Source organism: Dromiciops gliroides, chromosome 4 (genome assembly GCF_019393635.1).
Source record: "Dromiciops gliroides isolate mDroGli1 chromosome 4, mDroGli1.pri, whole genome shotgun sequence".
NCBI classification, from domain to species: Eukaryota; Metazoa; Chordata; class Mammalia; order Microbiotheria; family Microbiotheriidae; genus Dromiciops; species Dromiciops gliroides.
This window is the reverse complement of record NC_057864.1, coordinates 246786369-246807440: the sequence shown is the minus strand read 5'-3', so window position 1 is coordinate 246807440 and position 21072 is coordinate 246786369. Positions and strand designations below refer to the sequence as shown.

General features: G+C 42.9%; 1 protein-coding gene across 1 annotated transcript in view; it reads right to left on the bottom strand.

Annotated features, from left to right (window-relative positions):
- Positions 1-592: 592 nt before the first annotated feature.
- PNPLA1 (patatin like phospholipase domain containing 1) overlaps positions 593-21072 on the bottom strand; it is a 73941-nt gene continuing 53461 nt past the window's right edge. The window contains exons 5-9 of the mRNA XM_043962466.1: positions 16610-17362; positions 7091-7169; positions 5727-5852; positions 2728-2836; positions 593-1000 (exon numbers count right to left, since the gene is read on the bottom strand). Of these exons, the coding sequence (XP_043818401.1) occupies positions 968-1000; positions 2728-2836; positions 5727-5852; positions 7091-7169; positions 16610-17362 (1100 nt within the window). The 3' untranslated portion in view covers positions 593-967. The remainder of the gene's footprint in view (positions 1001-2727; positions 2837-5726; positions 5853-7090; positions 7170-16609; positions 17363-21072) is intronic.

Sequence of the window (21072 nt, the reverse complement as noted above, 5' to 3'; positions counted from 1 at the left end):
GGGAATGATTCCCACACCCAACCTCCTCTTACTCCCACCATGTCCTTTGTTCCCACTTTTGGACTCATATTGGCCCATGGAAATGAATGTACTTTGTTATTCTTCCTGGAAGGCTCATCAATTGGGAACACTCCTTGTTTTCTGACTTCACTATAGGCTGCATCGATTTTGTATCGCAAGTTTTGTTAAACAAACTGTCTTTGCCACATCTATTTGTTTTGCAGATGGTATCAGCCTGCTGGTTTTCTGAGCCTTCTTGTGAGCACTAAAAATGGACCTTTATAAAGAGACTGAAAGAAGTGAGGAAGGACATGCAGAGTACTCTTAGAACTATTCTACAGCAGCCTGGGGAGGATACAGGGTATGAAGACTGATTTGAATTCCCAGGGATCAAACTGGCCTGGGGACCCCCTGAGACAAAATACCTGCTGCCCCTTGACTCAGAACTACAGGAACCCAGAAGCAAATCCTACTGGCTGAAAGTTGAGCACAGAACAGGAGATGGGGGTATAAGAAAAAGAAAATAAATTAGTCCTTAAAAAAAAACCCTCTCCCCCCCACCCCCATCCCCACTCCAGAATACTGGATCCATATAGCACCAAATGGAGAGGGCAGTAAAGTGAATATGCCGGCACTAGAAACAGGAAGGACTGCTGACCGCTGAGGCATAATGGGCCCCATGGGTTTCCTATCCAGGGGTTGGTTCTCCGGGACACTGTTGATTCACTGAGAATAACTGCCCACTTGGGTGGCTTTCTTTCCCTCAGCGTAAGAGGGATCTGTCTTGGCAGAGGTGCTCAGATGCTCAGGGACACTGAAAGGGTATCCTGACACAGAGGTTCCCAACCAAATGAAAGCCAGATTTTTCCATAACCAGCAGCACAGTCATGGGAGAGGAGTGAGTTGTGGTCAATCCAGAACACCACAGGGGGCAGAAGAAAGCTCCTCACAAACTCACAAAAAAAGGCTACTTTTGGTCCATCTTGAGGTGTGTCGATACCTAGGGAGAGAAACACTTTTACACTGTGTTGAAGAGTTGAGGGAATGTATCTACTTCCCTTCTTTGCAGAAGTGGGAGCCTAGGTGTGTAATATTGTATATACTGTTAGACACAATCATTGTGCTGGTTTTACCAAACTCTGTCTTTCTCTCTGTCTCTCTGTCTCTCTGTGTCTCTCCCCCCTCCCTCCCTTGTTCCTTCTCTCCCTCTCTTCTTCCCCCTTCTCTCTGTCTCTTTCTCTCCCTCTCTTTCACCCTCTCTTCCTTTCTCCCTCTCCCCTCCCTCCCTCCCTCTCTCTCTCTCCCTCTCCCTCACGTTCTCTCCCTCTCCCTCCCTTTCTCTCTTTCTCCCCTTCCCCTTCTCTCTTCCCCTCCCTCTCCCCCCTTCTTAATAAGAGATGGCTCATTGGGTAGGAGAGGGGAAGGGGAAATTCAGAAATTAAGGTGACATCAAAACAAAGCTATTGATGGCAATTTAAGAATAAAACTTTTGAAAAGAAAAGGTTTTCTGTAGACTTCCTGACAAGATTGACTAGGAGGACCACCCCTCTCCCCCCACACATACACCTTGTTGCCATGGCAACAACATCCTTCACCTCCTCAGCAAAGTACTGTGTTTTTTTATACTCCTGGCTAAGCTTCCTTCTAAACAAGCCTTACACAGGGAAGAAGATTTACAATGAGGCTAAATTAAAGGATGACTGTTTGCTCTACAGGATTCTTCACTTTATAAAAGGATTCACTGCAGGGCTCCATTAACCAGGGAGCCCCATAAGTGTTTTTGAAATATGATTCAATTTACAAAAATCTGATTGATATTCAAGTTTTGGGGCTGTATCTACTAGGGCAGCCAACAGGCCTACTTTCCTTTATGAAATCAATAAGTTCCAGAGAGCCAAAGTATGGGGTGAAAGGACACTAAATACCCCCTCCCACTTTAGAAATATTCAGAAATCACACTTTTTTCAGTGTCTGAAGCCTTTGGATTATATGAGTGAAATAAACCTTGTCAGTACAAAAATGCCAAGGAGATGTTGTCCTAGCCTGGAATCCAAAGGCCTAACTGATTTCTAAAGGGAAATGAAGTCAGAGTTCAGGGAAGAACTCTGTTCTCCCTGAAAATAGAACCAGAATGATGTTTGGACAAGGGCAGAAACTGCTGTGACTAATCCAGCTAAGAGTAGTTTTTCTTTCCCTACCCTTGACCAGACTGAAAGAGTTAGGAAAATAACTCTCCATGGTGTCCCAACATTTTGAGTCACCACTGTTCTGCTGGAGACTGTCAAAGACTGTCACCCAAACTCTGCACTCTGGCTTAGTCTTGACTATGGAATTTTGCCTTTGTTTTTGAATGCTATAAAATGAATGACACCCGTGCCCAGAATCATGAATAGCAAGGGGAATTCGATCATTTAAATCTCCCTCCAAGTAGCAGTGCTTGTAAATATCAATATATACATGACATATATATATATGAATATTATATGCTATGTCTGACAAAATTGAAATGTAAACCACAAAGTACTAATTTTCTTCTCCCACAATGGAAAGTGAGAACTCCCATAAACCTAGTAGAAGGCAGTAGAAGGAAAGAGGACTGGGTCACTGGGCCAAAGTGTCACCAAGATCAAGGATGCCCCGCTCAATGGCAGGCAAGGGCTCAGAACTGACCAGGGAAAGAAAGAAATGGGAGGGGGATAGAAGTATATAAAAGACTAGTTGCCAAACCTGAGGGTTGTCATATGTCTGACATGTGCTGATGGGATGAGGCCGGTAGGACACCCAAACTGTACCAGAAGTGGGAAGTAGAGATGAGCTGACTAGGCAGGTGGAAGACCTAGATCAGGTGAAGTTAAGGCAATTTCAGAACTCTGTTTTAGAAACCAGAAATCCTAGGATCTAGTCTCAGCTTTGTTGCTAACTCATCATGTGACCTTAGGAAGTCACTTTGTTTCTCTAGGCTCCAGGATCCTTGTGGTAAAATGGGGAGAGGACCACTTGCCCCACCTAGCACAGGAATATTGCTGGGAGTATCAAGTGAGATAATGGATATGAAAGCATCTCATAATGGGGATGGTAAAACCTCCTTCAGATAGGTTGTTGTGAAGCTCAGATGAGATAATGTGTTTAAAGAGCTTGGAACGTTTTAAAGCACTATATAAATGTCAGTTATTTGATTGGTATACTGGAGAGAGAACTGGATTGGGTGACCTCGATACCAGGCCTGACTCCTAGATCAGAACATTCAGCCCCACAGACAAATCTAACACCTGTCTGGAAAGTGTTCAGTTTTACCTTCATAGTCATCTGTCACATATGCCCCTTCCCTCCTTTGACACTGCCACCACCCTGGTGCCGGTCCTCATCACTCCATACCTAGGCTATTGCAAGGATCGGTCTCCCTGCCACAAATCTCTTCCTACTCTGCTCCACTTATCTATCAAAGTGATTTTCCTAAAGCTTAGCTCTGAGAGTGTCACTACCCGACTCAATAAACTCCAATAACTCCCTATCACCTCCAGGATCAAAAATAAAATTCTCTCTTTAGCATTTGTTTTGTTTTTGTTTTTTTGCGGGGCAGTGAGGGTTAAGTGACTTGCCCAGGGTCACACAGCTAGTAAGTGTCAAGTGTCTGAGGCCGAATTTGAACTCAGTTCCTCCTGAATCCAAGGCTGGTGCTTTATCCACTGTACCACCTAGCTGCCCCTCTCTTTAGCATTTGAAGCCCTTTCCTACCTTTCCAGATTTCAGTAACACTGGCCTCTCTGTTGTTCCTCACACCTGACATTCCATCTTCCCACTCTGGGCATCTTCCCTGGCTGTCTCCCCAGGCCTGGAATACTCTTCTTACACCTCTCTGCCTCCTGACTTCCCTGACTTCTTTCAAATCCCTTCCACCTTCCACAGGAAGCCTTTCCCCATCCCTCTTCATTCTAGTGTCTTTCCTCTGTTGATTATTCCCTATTTATCTTGTATGTAGCCTGTTTGTATATAATTCTTGGCATATTTTCTATCCCATTAGATTGTGAGCTCCTCAAGGGCAGGGACTACTTAGTCTTTTTTTTCCTTTCTTTGAATCCTTAGCTCTCAGTACAGTGTGGCACATAGTAGGTGGTTAATAAATATTTATGGACTGACTTTCAGTCCATATTTTTGGGGTTTTTTTGTTGTTTTTTCCCCCAGGGCAATAAGGGTTAAGTGACTTGCCCAAGGTCACACAGCTAGTAAGTGTCAAGTGTCTGAGGTCAGATTTGAACTCAGGTTCTCCTGAATCCAGGGCCGGTACTTTATCCACTGTGCCACCTAGCTGCCCCTCAGTCCATATTTTTATTCCAGAAAAAAACAACAACTCATTCCTTTTGGTTTGCAAATAATTAACATTTGGGTTTCGTTTCAGGTTTAGTAAATTGACAGAGTAACCTGGACTCTTCCCAGAATCCTTCAGCTTCTCCCTGCCCACTGCATTATCACCCTGAGAAACTCAGAGCCCTCCTTTCCTCACTGATGAATCCCTCCCTGGGCACCATCATTTTAGGAAGGGCCCCAGTCAAGCTTCATTTCCTTCTATTCTGTATGTATCTGATTTAGACCTAGTTATTTATAACCATAGTATGCCAATATTTTGTGGTTTTACCCTTCTCTGTGCCCTTAGTATTTAGCACAGGGCCTGGTACTTAAGAGGCTGCTCAAAAAAAGCCTTGTTGCTTGTTTGATTAATTGGCCTTTCTCCCCTTCAGAGGCTGCTGGTAGCAGCATACTCAGGCAGGAGGGCCACAGCCCTTAGAATGAGTGATCTGGCTGCCCAGCCAAGTATAAATCTCCAGGTGCTGGAAAACTGGAGAACAAGCAAATCAGATAATATTCATCTTTTAAGGTATGAGGCCTAGTACTCTTGATTTCCTCCTATGATTGTTATTTTTTTTTTATTTTTTATTTTTTAGTGAGGCAATTGGGGTCAAGTGACTTGCCCAGGGTCACACAGCTAGTGTTAAGTGTCTGAGGCCGGATTTGAACTCAGGTACTCCTGACTCCAGGGCCGGTGCTTTATCCACTGCGCCACCTAGCTGCCCCACTATGATTGTTATTTGGTGCTGTGACTGTCCTTAGAGAAAACTTGGGTACCAGGCTATGTTGCAAGTCGCCTGAAGTCTGGACCCTGAAGGCAATGATGCTGTTGTTCCTGGGTCAACAGCAGCTATGTTTTTCCTTGACTGCACTTTCTGGTGTCCTCTCTCTTGGGCTTTCTTTTTTTTCAGAGTTCACAGGACCCTGAAAGCAAGGAGGGAGGAGCAGAGTTGGAAGAGCTGGCCTTATGTGGGAATTTTGGGGCAGCTAGGTGGCGCAGTGGATAAAGCACTGGCCCTGGATTCAGGAGAACCTGAGTTCAAATTTGACCTCAAACACTTGACACTTACTAGCTGTGTGACCCCGGGCAAGTCACTTAACCCCAATTGCCTCACCAAAAAAAAGAAAGAAAGAAAGAAAGAAAGAAAGAAAGAAAGAAAGAAAGAAAGAAAGAAAGAAAGAAAGAAAGAAAGAAAGAAAGAAAGAAAGAAAGAAAGAAGGAAAGGAAGAAAGAAAGAAAGGAAGAAAGAAAAAGAAAGAAAGAAAGAAAAGAAAAGCAAAGAAAAGAAGTGAACATTTCACAATCTTTTCTAAAATGTTTGGTGCCTCCTCTCATCCTTTGTCTTTGTCCGTTAGAGTGGGGACTCATTAGACATACTTACTCCTCTGTCTTCCTTGCTCGCCTTGATTTTCGGTGTCTTGAGAAGTCTCTCCTGCTGCCATTTGGGTCATGGCTGGTCCTTCCAAACAACTTATTCACCCAATTTGTGTCATCCACAGAGTGGTCCCTAGGCACAATTATATAAGAGGTGAAGTTTATCTTTGGCCTCTCTCTCATCAAAATGTATCCATCCAGGGCAGCTAGGTGGTGCAGTGGATAAAGCACCGGCCCTGGATTCAGGAGGACCTGAGTTCAAATCCGGCCTCAGACACTTAACACTTACTAGCTGTATGACCCTGGGCAAGTCACTTAACCCCAACTGCCCTGCAAAAAAAAAAAAAAGTATCCATCCTATGCCCTATCTCCTTAGGAGCTTCCCTTTTCTCAGCAGAAGGACCTAAGATAATCAATTCCTCTTTATAGACTAATGATTTTAATAGAAGCATATGAAGAAGTCCCCCAATGTGAGTGGACCCCTCATGGCTACTGACAAGAGTCTCATGGGATAATAAGGTGTGGATAGGCTGTAGTCTGCATCATTAAAAGGAAAATCCATGAATTACATTATTTGGGTCAAGTAGATTCAGGAGAACCTCTACTTAAAAAGGTTTATTAATTAATGGGTGTGTTTATTGTGAGTATCTGAAGGCAACAAACTGCATTTCTTTTCATAAAAAAAGAGAATTGCATCATAGATCGTCTCACAAGTAACACATGTGTATTTCAACTAGGATTTTGGGGAGATGACGCATCCACTCAAAGCTGTGATTCAGTGGGCAGAGATTTCAGACCCTATGATAGGCCAGGGAGAAGATGACTTGAGCAGTGGACCTGTTACCGAGCCAGCCTCCTAAGTCAGGTTAGGCTCCTGACTGCTTCTCATACAAATATCAGACAAAGGCTGTCCAGGTTGTTGCTACAAGCTAGATTGTGGCTTCTGTCCTTAAATAAGGAATCAGCTGAGAATCAAGTATGAGAAGAGGATAGGACAGGGAGGTAGGTATAGGTGGGCAGAGGGAGAAGCAGGCAAAGAAGGTGTAGAATAAATCAGTTGGAATTCATGATGATATTAACATGAATATTATGATTGTAAAGCTGCCCGGGAATAAGATGCTGTCATTTCTGGAGGGGAAGCAGGCATTGGGCAATAGCCCAATAAGAACTGGCCTCCAAGAATTAAAGTAGATTACATCAGACAAGGGAGACATTACAAGGGTGGAGTTTAATTACCTGACCTGGGAACATGGCCCAGGCTCTCCACTGACAGCCAAAATGGTTGAGTCAGTCCCTGGATCACCATGAGCCCTGCTCTTACCTCTTACATAAAGAAAGGCCCACTCCCATCCACCTCCAAGAAACACATACTTCACAAAGGGCTTGGAGACTGCTTCCTTCATATTGACCAGAAATACAGTGATTTTCTGATTTGAAGTCTTGGGTAAAGCTTGGGGGAAATATGAAGAAAAGAGAGATTAGTCCTGACATAACAAATGGTAAACCTGCTACCTGTATGTAGTAAAAGGTGGAGAAAACATTTCTTTTTTTTAATGACATCAAATATTTTTTTTCACTTTACCAAAAATATATTTCCTCCCCTTCCCCCGTAGAATGAATAACATTTCTAAACCTAGCCAGTGACTTTCTCAGTAAGTCAACAAGCATTTATTAAGCACTTACTATGTACCTGGCACCATGTTAAGCACTGGGGACACAAATACAAACAAAAAAGAAAGCCATCCCCTTGCCCTCAAGGAGCTTATATTCTGAAGCGGGGAGACAATGCTCAAAAGGGAAGCTGAAAATTAAAACAACTCTGAGGTACCACCACACACCAATCAGATTAGCTCATATGACAGAAAAGGAAAATGACAAATATTGGAGGGGATGTGGGAAAATTGGAACATGAATGCATTGTTGGTGGAGTTGTGAACTGATCTAACCATTCTAGAGAACAATTTGTAAATATGCCCAAAGGTCGGGGCAGCTGTGGATAAAGCACTGGCCCTGAATTCAGGAGGACCTGAGTTTAAATCCGGCCTCAGACACTTGACACTTACTAGCTGTGTGACCCTGGGCAAGTCACTTAACCCTTATTGCCCCACAAAACAAAACAAACTATGCCCAAAGGTCTATAAAATTGTGTGTACCCTCTGAGCAAGCATTACACTACAGGCTCGATATCCCAAAGAAATAAAAAGCCAAAAAGGAAAAGAACCAACATGTATAAAAATATTTATAGAAGCTCATTTCTGATGGCAAAGAATTGGAGATTGAGGGGATGACCAGTAATTGGGGAATGGCTGAACAAACTGTGGTATATGATTGTGATGGAATACTATTGTGCTGTAAGAAATGATGAATAGGGGCAGCTAGATGGTGCAGTGGATAGAGCACCAGCCCTGGATTCAGGAGGGCCTGAGTTCAAATCCAGCCTCAGACACTTAACACTTACTAGCTGTGTGACCCTGGGCAAGTCACTTAACCCCAATTGCCTCACTAAAAATAAAACAAAAAAACCCAACAACAACAAAAAAGAAATGATGAATAGGATGATTTCAGAAAAACCTGGAAAGACTTACATGAACTGATGCTGAGTGAAGCGAGCAGAACCAAGAGAACATTGTACACAGTAACAGCAATATTGTACAACAATCAACTGTGAAGTACTTGACTATCATCAGCAATACAAAGATCAAAGATAATTTTGAGGGACTTATCAAGAAAAAAGAATAATCTGCCTCCTAATATTTAGTATTAATAATATCTGCTTTCAAAGGAAGATATCTTTATTTAGATCTAGAAGGGACCATAGAGATCATCCAGTCTAAACCCTTCATTTTATAGATGAGAGAACCAAGGCCCAGAGAAGTTGAATGATTAACCCAGGTGTTTAGCAGCAGAGCTGAGATTCAAATTCACTTCCTGTCAGACTTCGTTAAGATGTCACTTGGTTTGGCTGAACAACCCCCCCCCCCATTCTCTTTTTTATTCTTTGCTACAGAAATGACAGTGATATGAAAACAAAAGATAATAATTATAACTACAAGGAAGAACTATGGGAACTGAAACTTAGATTGATCACGAGAATTTGTTGTGACCTTTGTTGTTGGACCAGTTTGAGATTTAGATCAACCAAACTATGCGTGTTTCATTTTTGTTTAGAGAACTTCTTGCTATTCAGTTGAGACAGATGGTGGTACAGTGGATAGAGCGAGGCGCCTGGAGTCAGGAAGACCTAAGTTCAAATCTGACCTCAAATTCTTATTAGTTATAACTGTGGACAAGTCACTTAACCTCTGCCTCAGCTTCTCCAACTGTAAAAAAGGTTAATAAAAGCACCTACCTCCCAGGGTTGTTGTGTGGATCAAATGAGATAATATTTGTAACCAGCAAAGTGCCTGACACACAGTAGGTACTTAATAAATGCTTCTTTCCTCTTAAAAGAAAATCATAGGATAGAGCACCGGCCCTGGAGTCAGGAGGACCTGAGTTCAAATCCGGCCTCAGACACTTAACACTTACTAGCTGTGTGACCCTGGGCAAGTCACTTAACCCCAATTGCCTCACTAAAAAAAAAAAAAAGAAAATCATAGAGGCCAGTTTAAATTGCTAGACTGTTAAGGGTTTTTGTTTGTTTTTTTTTTAATATAATACTTCACTTTATTAATTCAGAGCTAGAAGGAATCTAAGAGATCATATAGCCTAACCCTCTTATTTAAGACAGTTAAGTGGTACAGTAGATAGAGTACCAAGCTTTGAATCAGGAAGACTCATCTTCCTGAGTTCAAATCTGGCCTCAGACTCTTACTAGCTGTATGACCCCGGGCAAGTCACTTAACCTTGTTTGTCTCACTTTCGTCATCTATCAAATGAGCTGGAGAAGAAAATGGCAAACCACTCCAGTACCTTTGCCAAGAAAACCCTAAAATGAGGTTACAAAGAATCAGACACGACTAAACAACAACTTATTTTTACAGATGAGGAAATTGAGGGCCAGAAAAAGGAAATTACTATGGTCACATAGGCAATTGTGAAAAAAAATAATTATTAATAATCTAATCTAATTTGAAAAAATATATATAATTGGACTTATGAAAAATTATAAGTATATGAAAAATGATAAGTTTAGAAAAATTATAATTGGGCTGTAAGTCCCATCTGGGTCACCATTCAAATGTAAAATATTTTTGATGACTAGGGCTAATGTGGGGACTAATCTGACTGGAGGACTAATCTGGATACTTTTGACTAACTGGCTATCTGACTGCTATTAACTTAGTATGGGCCATTTAAAAGGTTCCACCACACTGCTCCACTCCCAAAATTGATAAGCTAAAGATTAAGAAGCCTCTTAACTAAATAATCAAAGTAGAGTTCATTTATGAGATACAATTTAAAATTATGAATACAGGGAAATAAAATGTACAACCTGACTGTGTTGGGGCTTCTCTTTCCACCTGCTGGGCCTGGAACTTTTTTAATACAATAAGGGCCATTGCCGCCTCTTGCCTTAGGGTATGTTCCACTTTCACTGCTCAGCTACTTTCTAACTCCGAGCCCCTTTCACTTTGTCTCTCCCCCTGCCTCTAACTTTCCTCTCCATACTGCCACGGCTGAACCCCTCTGTTTCTCTCTCACCGACCTCTCCTTCCGTTCTCCTAGTGCTCCAGTGTCATTCTGTTCTCTTAATCTTCGCTTTCTCCAACCTGTGCCCTGTGCTGACCGCTTCTGTGTTCTCTGCTGCCTCCTGTTCTGTCCGTCTATCTGTCTGCTCCGTCAGTCTGCTCCGTCAGTCTGCCACCTTTGCCACCCCTCTAATCTTATCAGCCCCCCTCCTTAATCTAACTCCCAGGTCTATATATATCTTTCTTTTCTTCACCCAAATCTCAGGACTTTTTGCACCCCCACAGACCCCAAGCTAATCCGCCAGCCAGGGCTGCAGCTGGGGGGACGGGGAAGTTCAAGTGTCTCATGCATACCATACCCAGGGCTCCAGGGGCCTGTGCCCCCTGCTGCATGCCCAGGGACCTCTGTATTAGGCTGGCCTGGATGAGCCCAGGATCTCTGGGATAGATCCACTCAGGGCGGAGGGAGCTGGGGCTCCCTCCCCCAGCTGTCTGACCTGGTGTCTTGTACAGCCCGCGGGGCTTTTTGGCTCAGTTGAAGCAGAGGGGGAGGGGCACCAGTACCTCCCACACAGAGGAGACCCTGAGGGCCTAAGGCTTTCTAATCTCAGCCCAAAGGTAGGGTCCCCAAATCAAAATAAATTTCCACACAATTAATAGAAGGACTTCTTAGCACTGTGGTTAAAATAGCACCTGGCACATAGTAGGTGCATAATACATGTCTATTGATTGACTGACTGGAGTTTAAGAACATCTTGAAGGCCCAAACTGCATCAAGTGACATAGTGGCACATATCAGAGGGAATAGGATGAACATTTAACTTTCAAAGGAAGATAATAATATCTGCTTTTAATTATTTGTCTTTAAGAAACATTTACAGGGGGGGCAGCTAGATGGCGCAGTGGTTAAAGCGCTGACCCTGGATTCAGTGAATGAGTTCAAATCCAGCCTCAGACACTTAACACTTACTAGCTGTGTGACCCTGGGCAAGTCACGTAACCCCCGTTGCCCCGCAAAAAAAAAAAAAAAGAAACATTTACAGGGATGAGTGAGATGAGCAGAACCAGAAGACCATTATACACAGTATCATCAACATTATGTGTTGAGCAACTGTGATAGACTGGATTCTTCTCACCAGTACAATGGTACAAGAAAGTTCCAGGGGACTCATGATGGAAAAGGCTCTCCAAATTCATAGGAAAAAAAAAAAGAACTGTGGAATATGGATGCTGATTGAACCATACTATTTCTTTTGTTTTTGGTGCTGTTGTTTTTCTATTTTGATGTTTTTCCTTATTGCTTTGATTCTTCTCTTATAGCATGACTGATGCAGAAATATGTTTAATATATATGTATATGTATACATACATACATATATATATCCATATATATATAAAACCTATATTGGATTGTCTGCTGTCTGGCAGAGGGGGGGACGGAGGGGAGGGAGGGAGAAAAATTTGAAATTGGAAATCTTATGTAAACAAATGCTGAAAGCTATCTTTACATATAACTGGAAAATAATAAAATACTTTTATTTTAAAAAAACAACACATTTACAGGGGCAGCTAGGTGGCGCAGTGTCACTGGCCTTGGATTCAGGAGGACCTGAGTTCAAATCCAGCCTCAGACACTTGACACTAGCTAGGGCAAGTCACTTAATCCTCATTGCCCTGAAAAAACAATTAAAAATTAAAAAAAAACATTTACAGAGCTAGGAAAGTGATAATAAAATCACCAAAAAAATTAAAATTATTTTAAAATTTGTGTCAATTCAAATAACTAATGAGTTGACTCCCAGTTTCAGTGGTAGCAGAAGAATCCAAACCTAGATGCTCTGAATCCAAAATTTGGCCTTTGGTCCACTGCACCATCCTGTCTCCATGGTTTGGAGACAAGCAAAATAACATTTCACTCCTGTCTGGGGATCATAACTGTCTTTGGTTCAAGGCTCTAAATGAGCTATGCATGGGTTTGCCAAAATTAGGTTCCTAGCCTCTAAGGATAATTTGTACATTCCCTGCTTCATTTTTTAGTTCAGAGGGTTCTTTTCTTGACCATAGGACCTTGAAAGGCAAATGGAATATATTATTAGACGATACATTATCAAGGAGACCCCTCAGGAAAGAGAGGCAGCTGTGTTTAATAATAATTGTCAGTTATTATTCACAATTTAAAGTGCTACATAATTGTCACTTATTATTCATTCATTTGAGCATAAGAGAGGAACATAATTCTTAGATATTCGAGTTGTGAGGATCAAATGAGGTAATTTTGGGGGGAAGAGCAATGAGAGTTATATGAGGGTGACTTGCCCAGGGTCACACAGCTAGTAAGTGTCAAGTGTGAGGCCAGATTTGAACTCGGGTCCTGAGATAATATTAATAAAGTACTTAGCACACAGTGCCTGACTCTTTATAACCCTATTTGGGGTTTTCTTGGCAAAGATACAGGAATGGTTTGCCATTTCCTTCTTGGGCTCATTTTCCAAATAAGGAAACTGAAGGAAACAGGGTTAAGTGATCGGCCCACAGTTACATAGCTAGTAAGTGTCTGAGGCTGGATTTGAACCCAGGTCTTCCTGACTCGGGGCCCAGTGCTGTAACCATTGTGCCACCTAACTGCCCTAAAGTACTAGAAAAATGTCAACTATTATTAGATAACCTTTGAAGTCCCTTCTGGCTCTGAAGTTCTAAGATTCGAATATGTGAATCCTCTAACAACAGCAATAATGACAGTAATAATAGCAACTAGCATTTATATAATGCCTACTAGGCACCAGGCACTGTGTTAAGTGCTTTAATTAATATTATCTCATCTGATCTTCACAACTTGAAAATTTAAGAATTATGTTCTTCTCCAATGCTCAAACAAATGAATAATAACTGACAATCATGGGGCATGTTAAAGCTTACAAAGTACCTTTATCTCATTTGAACCTCCCAAGAACCCTAGGAGGTAGGTAGTGCTTCATTGTTATTATCCCTGTTTTATAGATGACAAAACTAAGGTCCTTAGAAGTCAAGTGATAATCAATTGGGCACCTAGCTGGTCAGTGCAGCAGGGATGATCCCACAGTGGGAGTTAAAGGTGGTATATGTGTCAAAAGCCCTCGTGTGAGTCCTTGATCAATGCTTGAAAGAAATATGGAAATATTCTTACCAGCGCTCATCCACATTTTTAGAGGAAGAGTGTTGGTGGGGCTGGAAAGCAAGCAATTCTACTTCAAACCATTTCCCTCAAATACACTTAGGCTCTGTGGATTCCCTGAGGCTCCAGATCACTGATTTCATTTAAATTGTACATGGTGTAACACCTCTGGACTTTCTTCCTTCAATGCCCAGCAATGCCCAGAGTGTCCCAGACACTCTCAGCTCCATTCCCTCCCAGACACACCTTCTCATCACAGATAAGAACTCCAGAAGTGTTTTTTTGTGCTCAGGATGTGACCAAGCACACGAACAGACATGTCGTTAACAAGGCCAGTACAGGGCCAGCCAGTCGCCGGAGGCACTTGGTTACAAGGAAGCCTTTGTTCTTGAATTGGCCATGGTCCTGCCCTGATGGAGCTAAGTGAATGCAGAATTGGGCCCAGAGGGTAGAATGAATCAATCATTCACATTGAATAAATGAGCCAGGTAACTTTAATGAGTTCAGGTGCAACAGTGGATAAAGCTCTAGGCTTTGAGTCAAAAAAAGATTTGAGTTCATATTTTACTTCAGACTAGCTCTGTGACCCTGGACAAGTCACTTAACCTCCATCTGCCTCAGTTTCCTGAACTGTAAAGTGGGGACAATAATAGTTCCTACTTCCTAGGGTTGTTGTGAGGATTGAGTGAGATAATATTTGTAAAGTGCTTAGCACAGTGCCTGACACATTTTTGTTGTTGAATCATTTCAGTTGTTTCAGACTCTCTGTGACCCCTTTTCTTAACAAGGATACTAGAGTGGTTTGCCATTTCCTTCTCTAGCTCATTTTACAGATGAGAAATTGAGGCATACAGAGTTAATTGACTTGCCCAGGGTCATACTTCTAGTGTCTGGGGCCAGATTTGAACCCATGTTTTCCTGACTCCAGGCCTGGTGCTTTACCCACTCCTGGGTGCTTAATAAATCCATCCATCCATCCATCCATCCATTCATCCTTCCTTCCTTCCTTCCTTCCTTCCTTCCTTCTTTCCTACTAGGGGCTAGAGATTCTCCAGCCATACCTTAAAAAAGTGAGCCAACCCAGATTCCACCATGACCTGCCCTTCCCAACAGTACAACCTAAGGATCCCTGAACTTTGCCATCCATCCTAAGGAACAACTGAACTTTCCTATATGTATTGTCACACTCCAATTAGAAAGTGAGCTCCCCAAGATCAAAGATCAATTGGCTTTCTCTTTGAATTCCTAGTACTTAACATAATACTTGGAACAGAGGGAGCATTTAATAAATGTTTTTCCATTTTCCATTTGTAATCCAAATCATCCCTTGAATGTGTATGGCTCATTTGTATGATTCTGTTCATCAAGAGAGAGTGGCCAGGATTAGAGTCAAGAGACACGGATGGGTGGGGCAGCTAGGTGGCACAGTGGATAGAGCACCGGCCCTGGAGTCAGGAATATTTGAGTTCAAATCTGGCCTCAGACACTTAGCACTTACTAGCTGTGTGACCCTGGGCAAGTCACTTAACCCCAATTGCCTCACTAAAAAAAGAGAGAGAGAGAGAGAGAGAGAGAGAGGGATAGGTACAAATCCCATCTCCAGCACTGGGTTCGAATCTCACTTCTGATGTTTTCTGTGTGACTTTGGGCAAATCCTTTCATTTCCCTGAATCCCAGTTTTTTATGAAATTGAACAAGATGGCCTCTGTAGTCCCTTCTGTCTCTAAGCTTATGATTTTATGATTTCCAGAAACATAGGATTTAGTGTTTCGTATTTGCCGAAGTGGAAACTGAATCTTGAGAAGTTAAGAGACTTGCTTCAGGACACACTGAATAAGTGGAATGGCCAGAGCACTGGACTTGGAGTGAGGGAGACCTAGGTTCCAATTTGTCCTTAGATGCTAGCTGTGTGACCCTGGGCAAGTCACTTAGCTTCTCAGCCTCAATTCCCTCATCTCTAAAATGGGGATAAAAACCAGGGTTGTTGTGAGGAGCAAATAAGGTAATGTGTCTAAAGAATTAAAGGATTAGATGAATCTATTATCATTAGTTAGCAGAGCCAGGACAAGAATTCAGGCCCAAGGACATTTCCACTTTCCAATGCTTCCTCTCAACTGTATGACCTCAGGCAAATAATTTCACCTCTCTAGGACTCGGTTTCCACATCTGTAAAATTGACAGAAGATACAGTAGTATTGCAAGGATCATATGAGACAATTTCTTATTGTCCTTTGTTTTTTGTTTTTTTAATTAAAAAAAAAATTTGCAGGGCAATGAGGCTTAAGTGATTTGCCCAGGGTCACACAGCCAGTAAATGTCAAGTATCTGAGGACAGATTTGAACTCAGGTCCTCCTGAATCCAGGGCCAGTTCTTTATCCACTGCACCACCTAGCTGCCCCCTCTTGTTGTCCTTTGTAACAATAAGTCAATATGTAAACGTGAAATCTTACATTTATTATCATCATCCAATGGCTTTGAAAGCCATTATCCTATCTGAGCCTCACAGCTACCCTATGAAGACAGCTGGACAGGGATCATTCTTCCCCATTTTAGAGATGAGGAAACTGATAGAGTTGCTTTGCCCATGATCACACAGTAAATAAAGAGCTGAGATGAGAACTCAAATCTCCTGGTTCACAGGCCAGGGGGTGCTGAGATGGGAGGAGAAGAGGGATGATCATTCTCCCTCAGGTCTGAATCTCCCAGCTTTGTCAGAGGGTGATCATAGCACAGCTCATGCTAAAGGTGAGACATTAGCTGAGGGGGCTCTGTTGACTTTTTTCTTTTTCTTTTTCTCTTTTTTTGGTGAGGCAATTGGGGTTAAGTGACTTTCCCAGAGTCACACAGCTAGTAAGTGTCAAGTGTCTGGAGCTGGATTTAAATTCAGGTCCTCCTGAATCCAGGGCCAGTGCTTTATCCACCGCACCACCTAGCTGCCCCTCTGTTGACTTTTGTCAACCCTGAAGACATATATAAAGAGAATCCTACAAAACAAACTGGACCTTTAGAACTATGACGATTTTAAACTGAACTTTTTTTTTTTACAGTTATGGAATAATTCCCAGATGGGAAATCCCATAAGAAATCCCACAGGAGGAGGGTGGTACCTTGGGGCTGGGGTGTGGCGTTGTCCTCCATGGATGATGCCTGAGCAGGAAATGCTAAGGGTGAATGCAGGGGTGCCGATGGAGGATATAACACAGCTGGAGACGTGGGGGATGATGTGGGGGATGGCACTATGAGTGAAGGAAGTGACCTCCCAGACACTGATACTGGTGACTGTACTGGGGGTGAGATGGGCAACTGCACAAAAGATGATTGAGGTGACTGCGTGAGTAGAGCTGAGAAAGGAAAATCTATAGGTGAGGAGGGGGGCTGCACAGGGGAGAGATACATGGATGACTGTATGAGTGATGGAAGTGACTGTGCCATGGACTGAACAACTGGTGATATGGGTGACTGTTCAGGTGGTGATGACACAGGACAGTCAACAAACAAGCCATGTGGGGATGAGCCAGGAAGCCCCACAGGTGTTACAGGTGACTGCACAGGTGATTTTATGGGTGATGGAATTGACACTGGAGATGACTGGATGGGTGGTGATAAAAGGAGCTGGGTAGGTTCGAATTCAGGTGCCTGCACCACATTGAAGTGAGGTGGGCCAGCATGGTCCTTCACGGTCCCTTTGGTGGCCTCCTGCAGAGTGTGGCTCGAGAGTTCTGACCAGCTGGCTTGTGTGGTCTCTGGCTGCTGCTCATCAGTCACTTCCCCTTCTCCGTATTGGGTCAGATTTCCAAAACAGAACACTTCCACCCGTGGGAATATTAAATTCTTGGTCGGGGATGAGAGGTAGACAGCATCTAGCAAAGACAAGAGAATGAGCATCATCACGGCAACCTTAACACTGGCAAAGGACTTGAAAACAAAACTTCTTCAAAGCACCCATGATGACATTAGTTCATTTTTATCTTTAAATTCTATTAAGTGGGGAAGGCAAGCATCCCTTGCTCAGAAGGGCAATTCTATTCCTGCCATTTACTAAATGGGCCGCTAGGTGGCGCCATAGTGAGTGGAGTGCTGGGCCTGAAGTCAAAAAGATTCATCTTTCTGAGTTCCAATCTGGCCTCAGGCACTTACTAGCTGTGTGACCTTGGGAAAGTCACTTAACCCTGTTTGCCTACATTTCCTCATTTGTAAAATGAGCCAGAGAAGGAAATGGCAAACTGTTCCTGTATTTCTGCTAAGAAAACCCCAAACGGGGTCATGAAGAGTCAGGCACAACTGAAGCGTCTAAGCAGCACTATGTGACCTCAACATGGTCACTATGTAAACACAATACGTGACATCCAGAAAGGCCCCCATCTCCTTACCTAAAATTAATTAGATGGCTTCTAAGGTCCCTTCTAGCTCTAAAAGCATGATGTTGTGATCCTATAAATTCTTAGTATTTATCCTACTCTATATTCTGCTATAGTTGGGTTTTGTTTTTTTGGGGGGGGTATGCATCTTATCTCCCCTACTAGACTGTAAGCTCCCTGAAGGCAGGAACTGAATCTCAATCCTCTTTGGGCTTACCCTGCTCCCAACCCCCATTCCAACACAATACTTTGCTTGTTTTTGTTGTTGGTATAAAGTCGTTTTTCAGTTGTATCTGACTTTTTATGACCCGATTTGGGGTATTCTTGACAGATACTAAAGTGGTTTTCCATTATCTTCTCCAGCTCATTTTACAGATGGGGAAATTGAGGCAAACTGGGTGAAGTGACTTACCCAGGGTCACATAGCTAGTAAGTGTCAAGTGTCTGAGGCAGGATTTGAACTCAGGTACTTCTGAATTCAGGGCTGATGCTCTATCCACTGCGCCATCTAGCTGCCCCCCAGGCATAGACTTTTTTTTTCTTTTTTAGTGAGGCAATTGGGGTTAAGTGACTCGCCCAGGGTCACACAGCTAGTAAGTGTTAAGTGTCTGAGGCCGGATTTGAACTCAGGTACTCCTGACTCCAGGGCCGGTGCTCTATCCACTGTGCCACCTAGCTGCCCCCACTGAGCATCATTCTTACATTTTTTAATGCAATGTCTGTATCCACTTTCCTTCCTGGCTTAAATGGAGGACCTTGGCAAAAACTGTAGTCTGCTAAACTTATATTTCAGGTTTCTGATCTATCCTTTCTGCACGTTCCCTATTCCTCATCTACCCAACCTCCCAAATCCAGTAGGCCCCTTCACCATCAAAGGCTAGCCTCAGTATTGTGTAAGTGACCATGTTCCCTCTTCCAAGGGCCTTTGTGATTTAAATCTCAAACCCAAACTGGAAACCAGAAGTCTTTGTCCCTCTGAATAAATTATAAGCATCAGGGAACCAGTGGGAAGTATCTGGAGAAGGACAAAAGGAGATATTTTTCTGGTGAAATTTCACTGGAAACTGGGGGTTGTGGTAGGGTGAGGGGCTATTTCATCTGAAGTAAGAGTATTCATTACATTTTAATCAATATTAATTATTTATTAACATATTAACATATGATAAATAATAAAATAACAAATGAGGATTCTATTATTAACTAGTAATGGGATCATTAATATTTAATTTTTGATAGGATAATTTATTAATTATAAAAATGACCTAGGGGGATGACCCAGGTGACTACATAGGAGCCTATATTTTCTAGACTCCACGTATAGTTCCTATTGGTGTCTCATCAAAAGCAATGACATCCATGTTAATGGAACATCAGTGAGAGCAGTGAAGCAGAATGAGTCCAAGGTCAGGAGAGCCCTTCCCATCACCTAGTCTTCCCCCAAAGAAAGGAATTTTATCTTTTTTTTTTTTTGCAGGCAATGGGGGTTAAGTGACTTGCCCAGGGTCACACAGCTAGTAAGTGTCAAGTGTCTGAGGCTGGATTTGAACTCAGGTATTCCTGAATCCAGGGCTGGTGCTCTATCCACTGCACCATCTAGCTGCCCCCTGATATATATCTTGTCACTGGACCCAGATGGCTCTGGAGGACAGAGTGAGGTTGGTGACCTTGCACAGCCCTCCCTCACTTAAATCCAATTCACCACAAGTCATGACATCACCCCGATGTCATAGTCCTCTTCAAATGAAGACCAAATAACAATTGGAGGACGATTATAGGTTTGGAGAGAACTGTTGCTTTTCCACCACTAGAGGGAGATGTGTCCACCAACAACAGGAGAATCTGTGAACAGCAAGGCACATTGTACCAAGGCAAGGGAACAAAACCACAGGCTTTTGGAACTGATTTTACATTCAGTCAACTCAAAGAGGCTACTATTGAGCCTGTTCTTTAAATTCTCCAGGGAAGGAGTCTGATACCTTATGGCTTTGCTCCAGATAGAGCAGTCTCCTGAGTGTTTGAATTGCAGGGAACAGAAAAGGGTTGAGGCTTGCCTTTCTAGTTGTGTAACCCTGGGAAGGTCACTTAACATCTTTGGGACTCAGTTTCCTCATTTGTAAAATGGAGAAGGGGGAGGAGGGTATGCTGGACTCAGTGACCCTGAATGTCCCTTCTAGCTCTAGATCTATAATCCTGTGACTAGAAAATTATCCAAATAACTTGAGATATCTATGGGATGGTGTAGTGGACAGACCATGAAGTTAAAGCTATGTCCAGTGCTAATGTTATGGACAGGAAAGAACGTCTCTCTATATAGACATAGACATAGACAAAGACACAAACATATACACATGCATACACACACACATACACACACACACACACACACACACACACACACACACATATATTCAGGAATGTCAGGATACAGGATCCTCCCTGTGACAAAGAGATCTCACTGATGGAGACTCAGGGTGGAGAAGGTAGATAAATTGACAACAGGAAGAAATACCAGTCCAAGGTCACCTTATAAGGGAGGAGCAGGGTAAAGGAGAAAAATACTATCCTTCTAAACTTCTAAATATAGGGTCAGACTGAAGCGTTGATGATGCTTCTTTGGGGCAGGGCCATTTCCAGTGCCTGACTTCAGTCACACCAGCTCTCAGACATGAATTATCTGTGGGTGTGAGGCTTTGGGTTGTACCATTCCCATTCTTTTGGTCTGAGGCAGGACTGCATCTAGGGTGCATTCTATGGACACCAATGGAAATTTATCCTCTCTCTATCAGTAGCAAACTAGTTCTTGGTCAAAGTGGCTAGAACCTGAGAAATCCAGACCCACCATGATGACCCTCGCCCCAGCTGTGGGAGGCTAGAAGGAACCAGGCGTAGCCTGCTCAGAAAAGTGTAGAATGGCACAGTTGAAGGGGCCTCAGAGATTTAACCTACAGGGCTCACCCAAACAACACAGAGGCCAGTATGGTCTAGTGTGTTTAGTCGTTTCAGTCGTGTTTCAGTCATGACTCTTTGTGACCCCATTTAGAGTTTTCTTGGCAAAGATACTGGAGTGGTTTGCCATTTCCTTCTCCATCTCATTTCACAGAGGAACTGAGGCAAATAGAGTTAAGTGATTTCCCCAGGGACACATAGCTAGTAACTGTCTGAGGCTGGATTTGAACTCAGGTCTTCCTGAGCTTTGGCCCAACACTCTATCC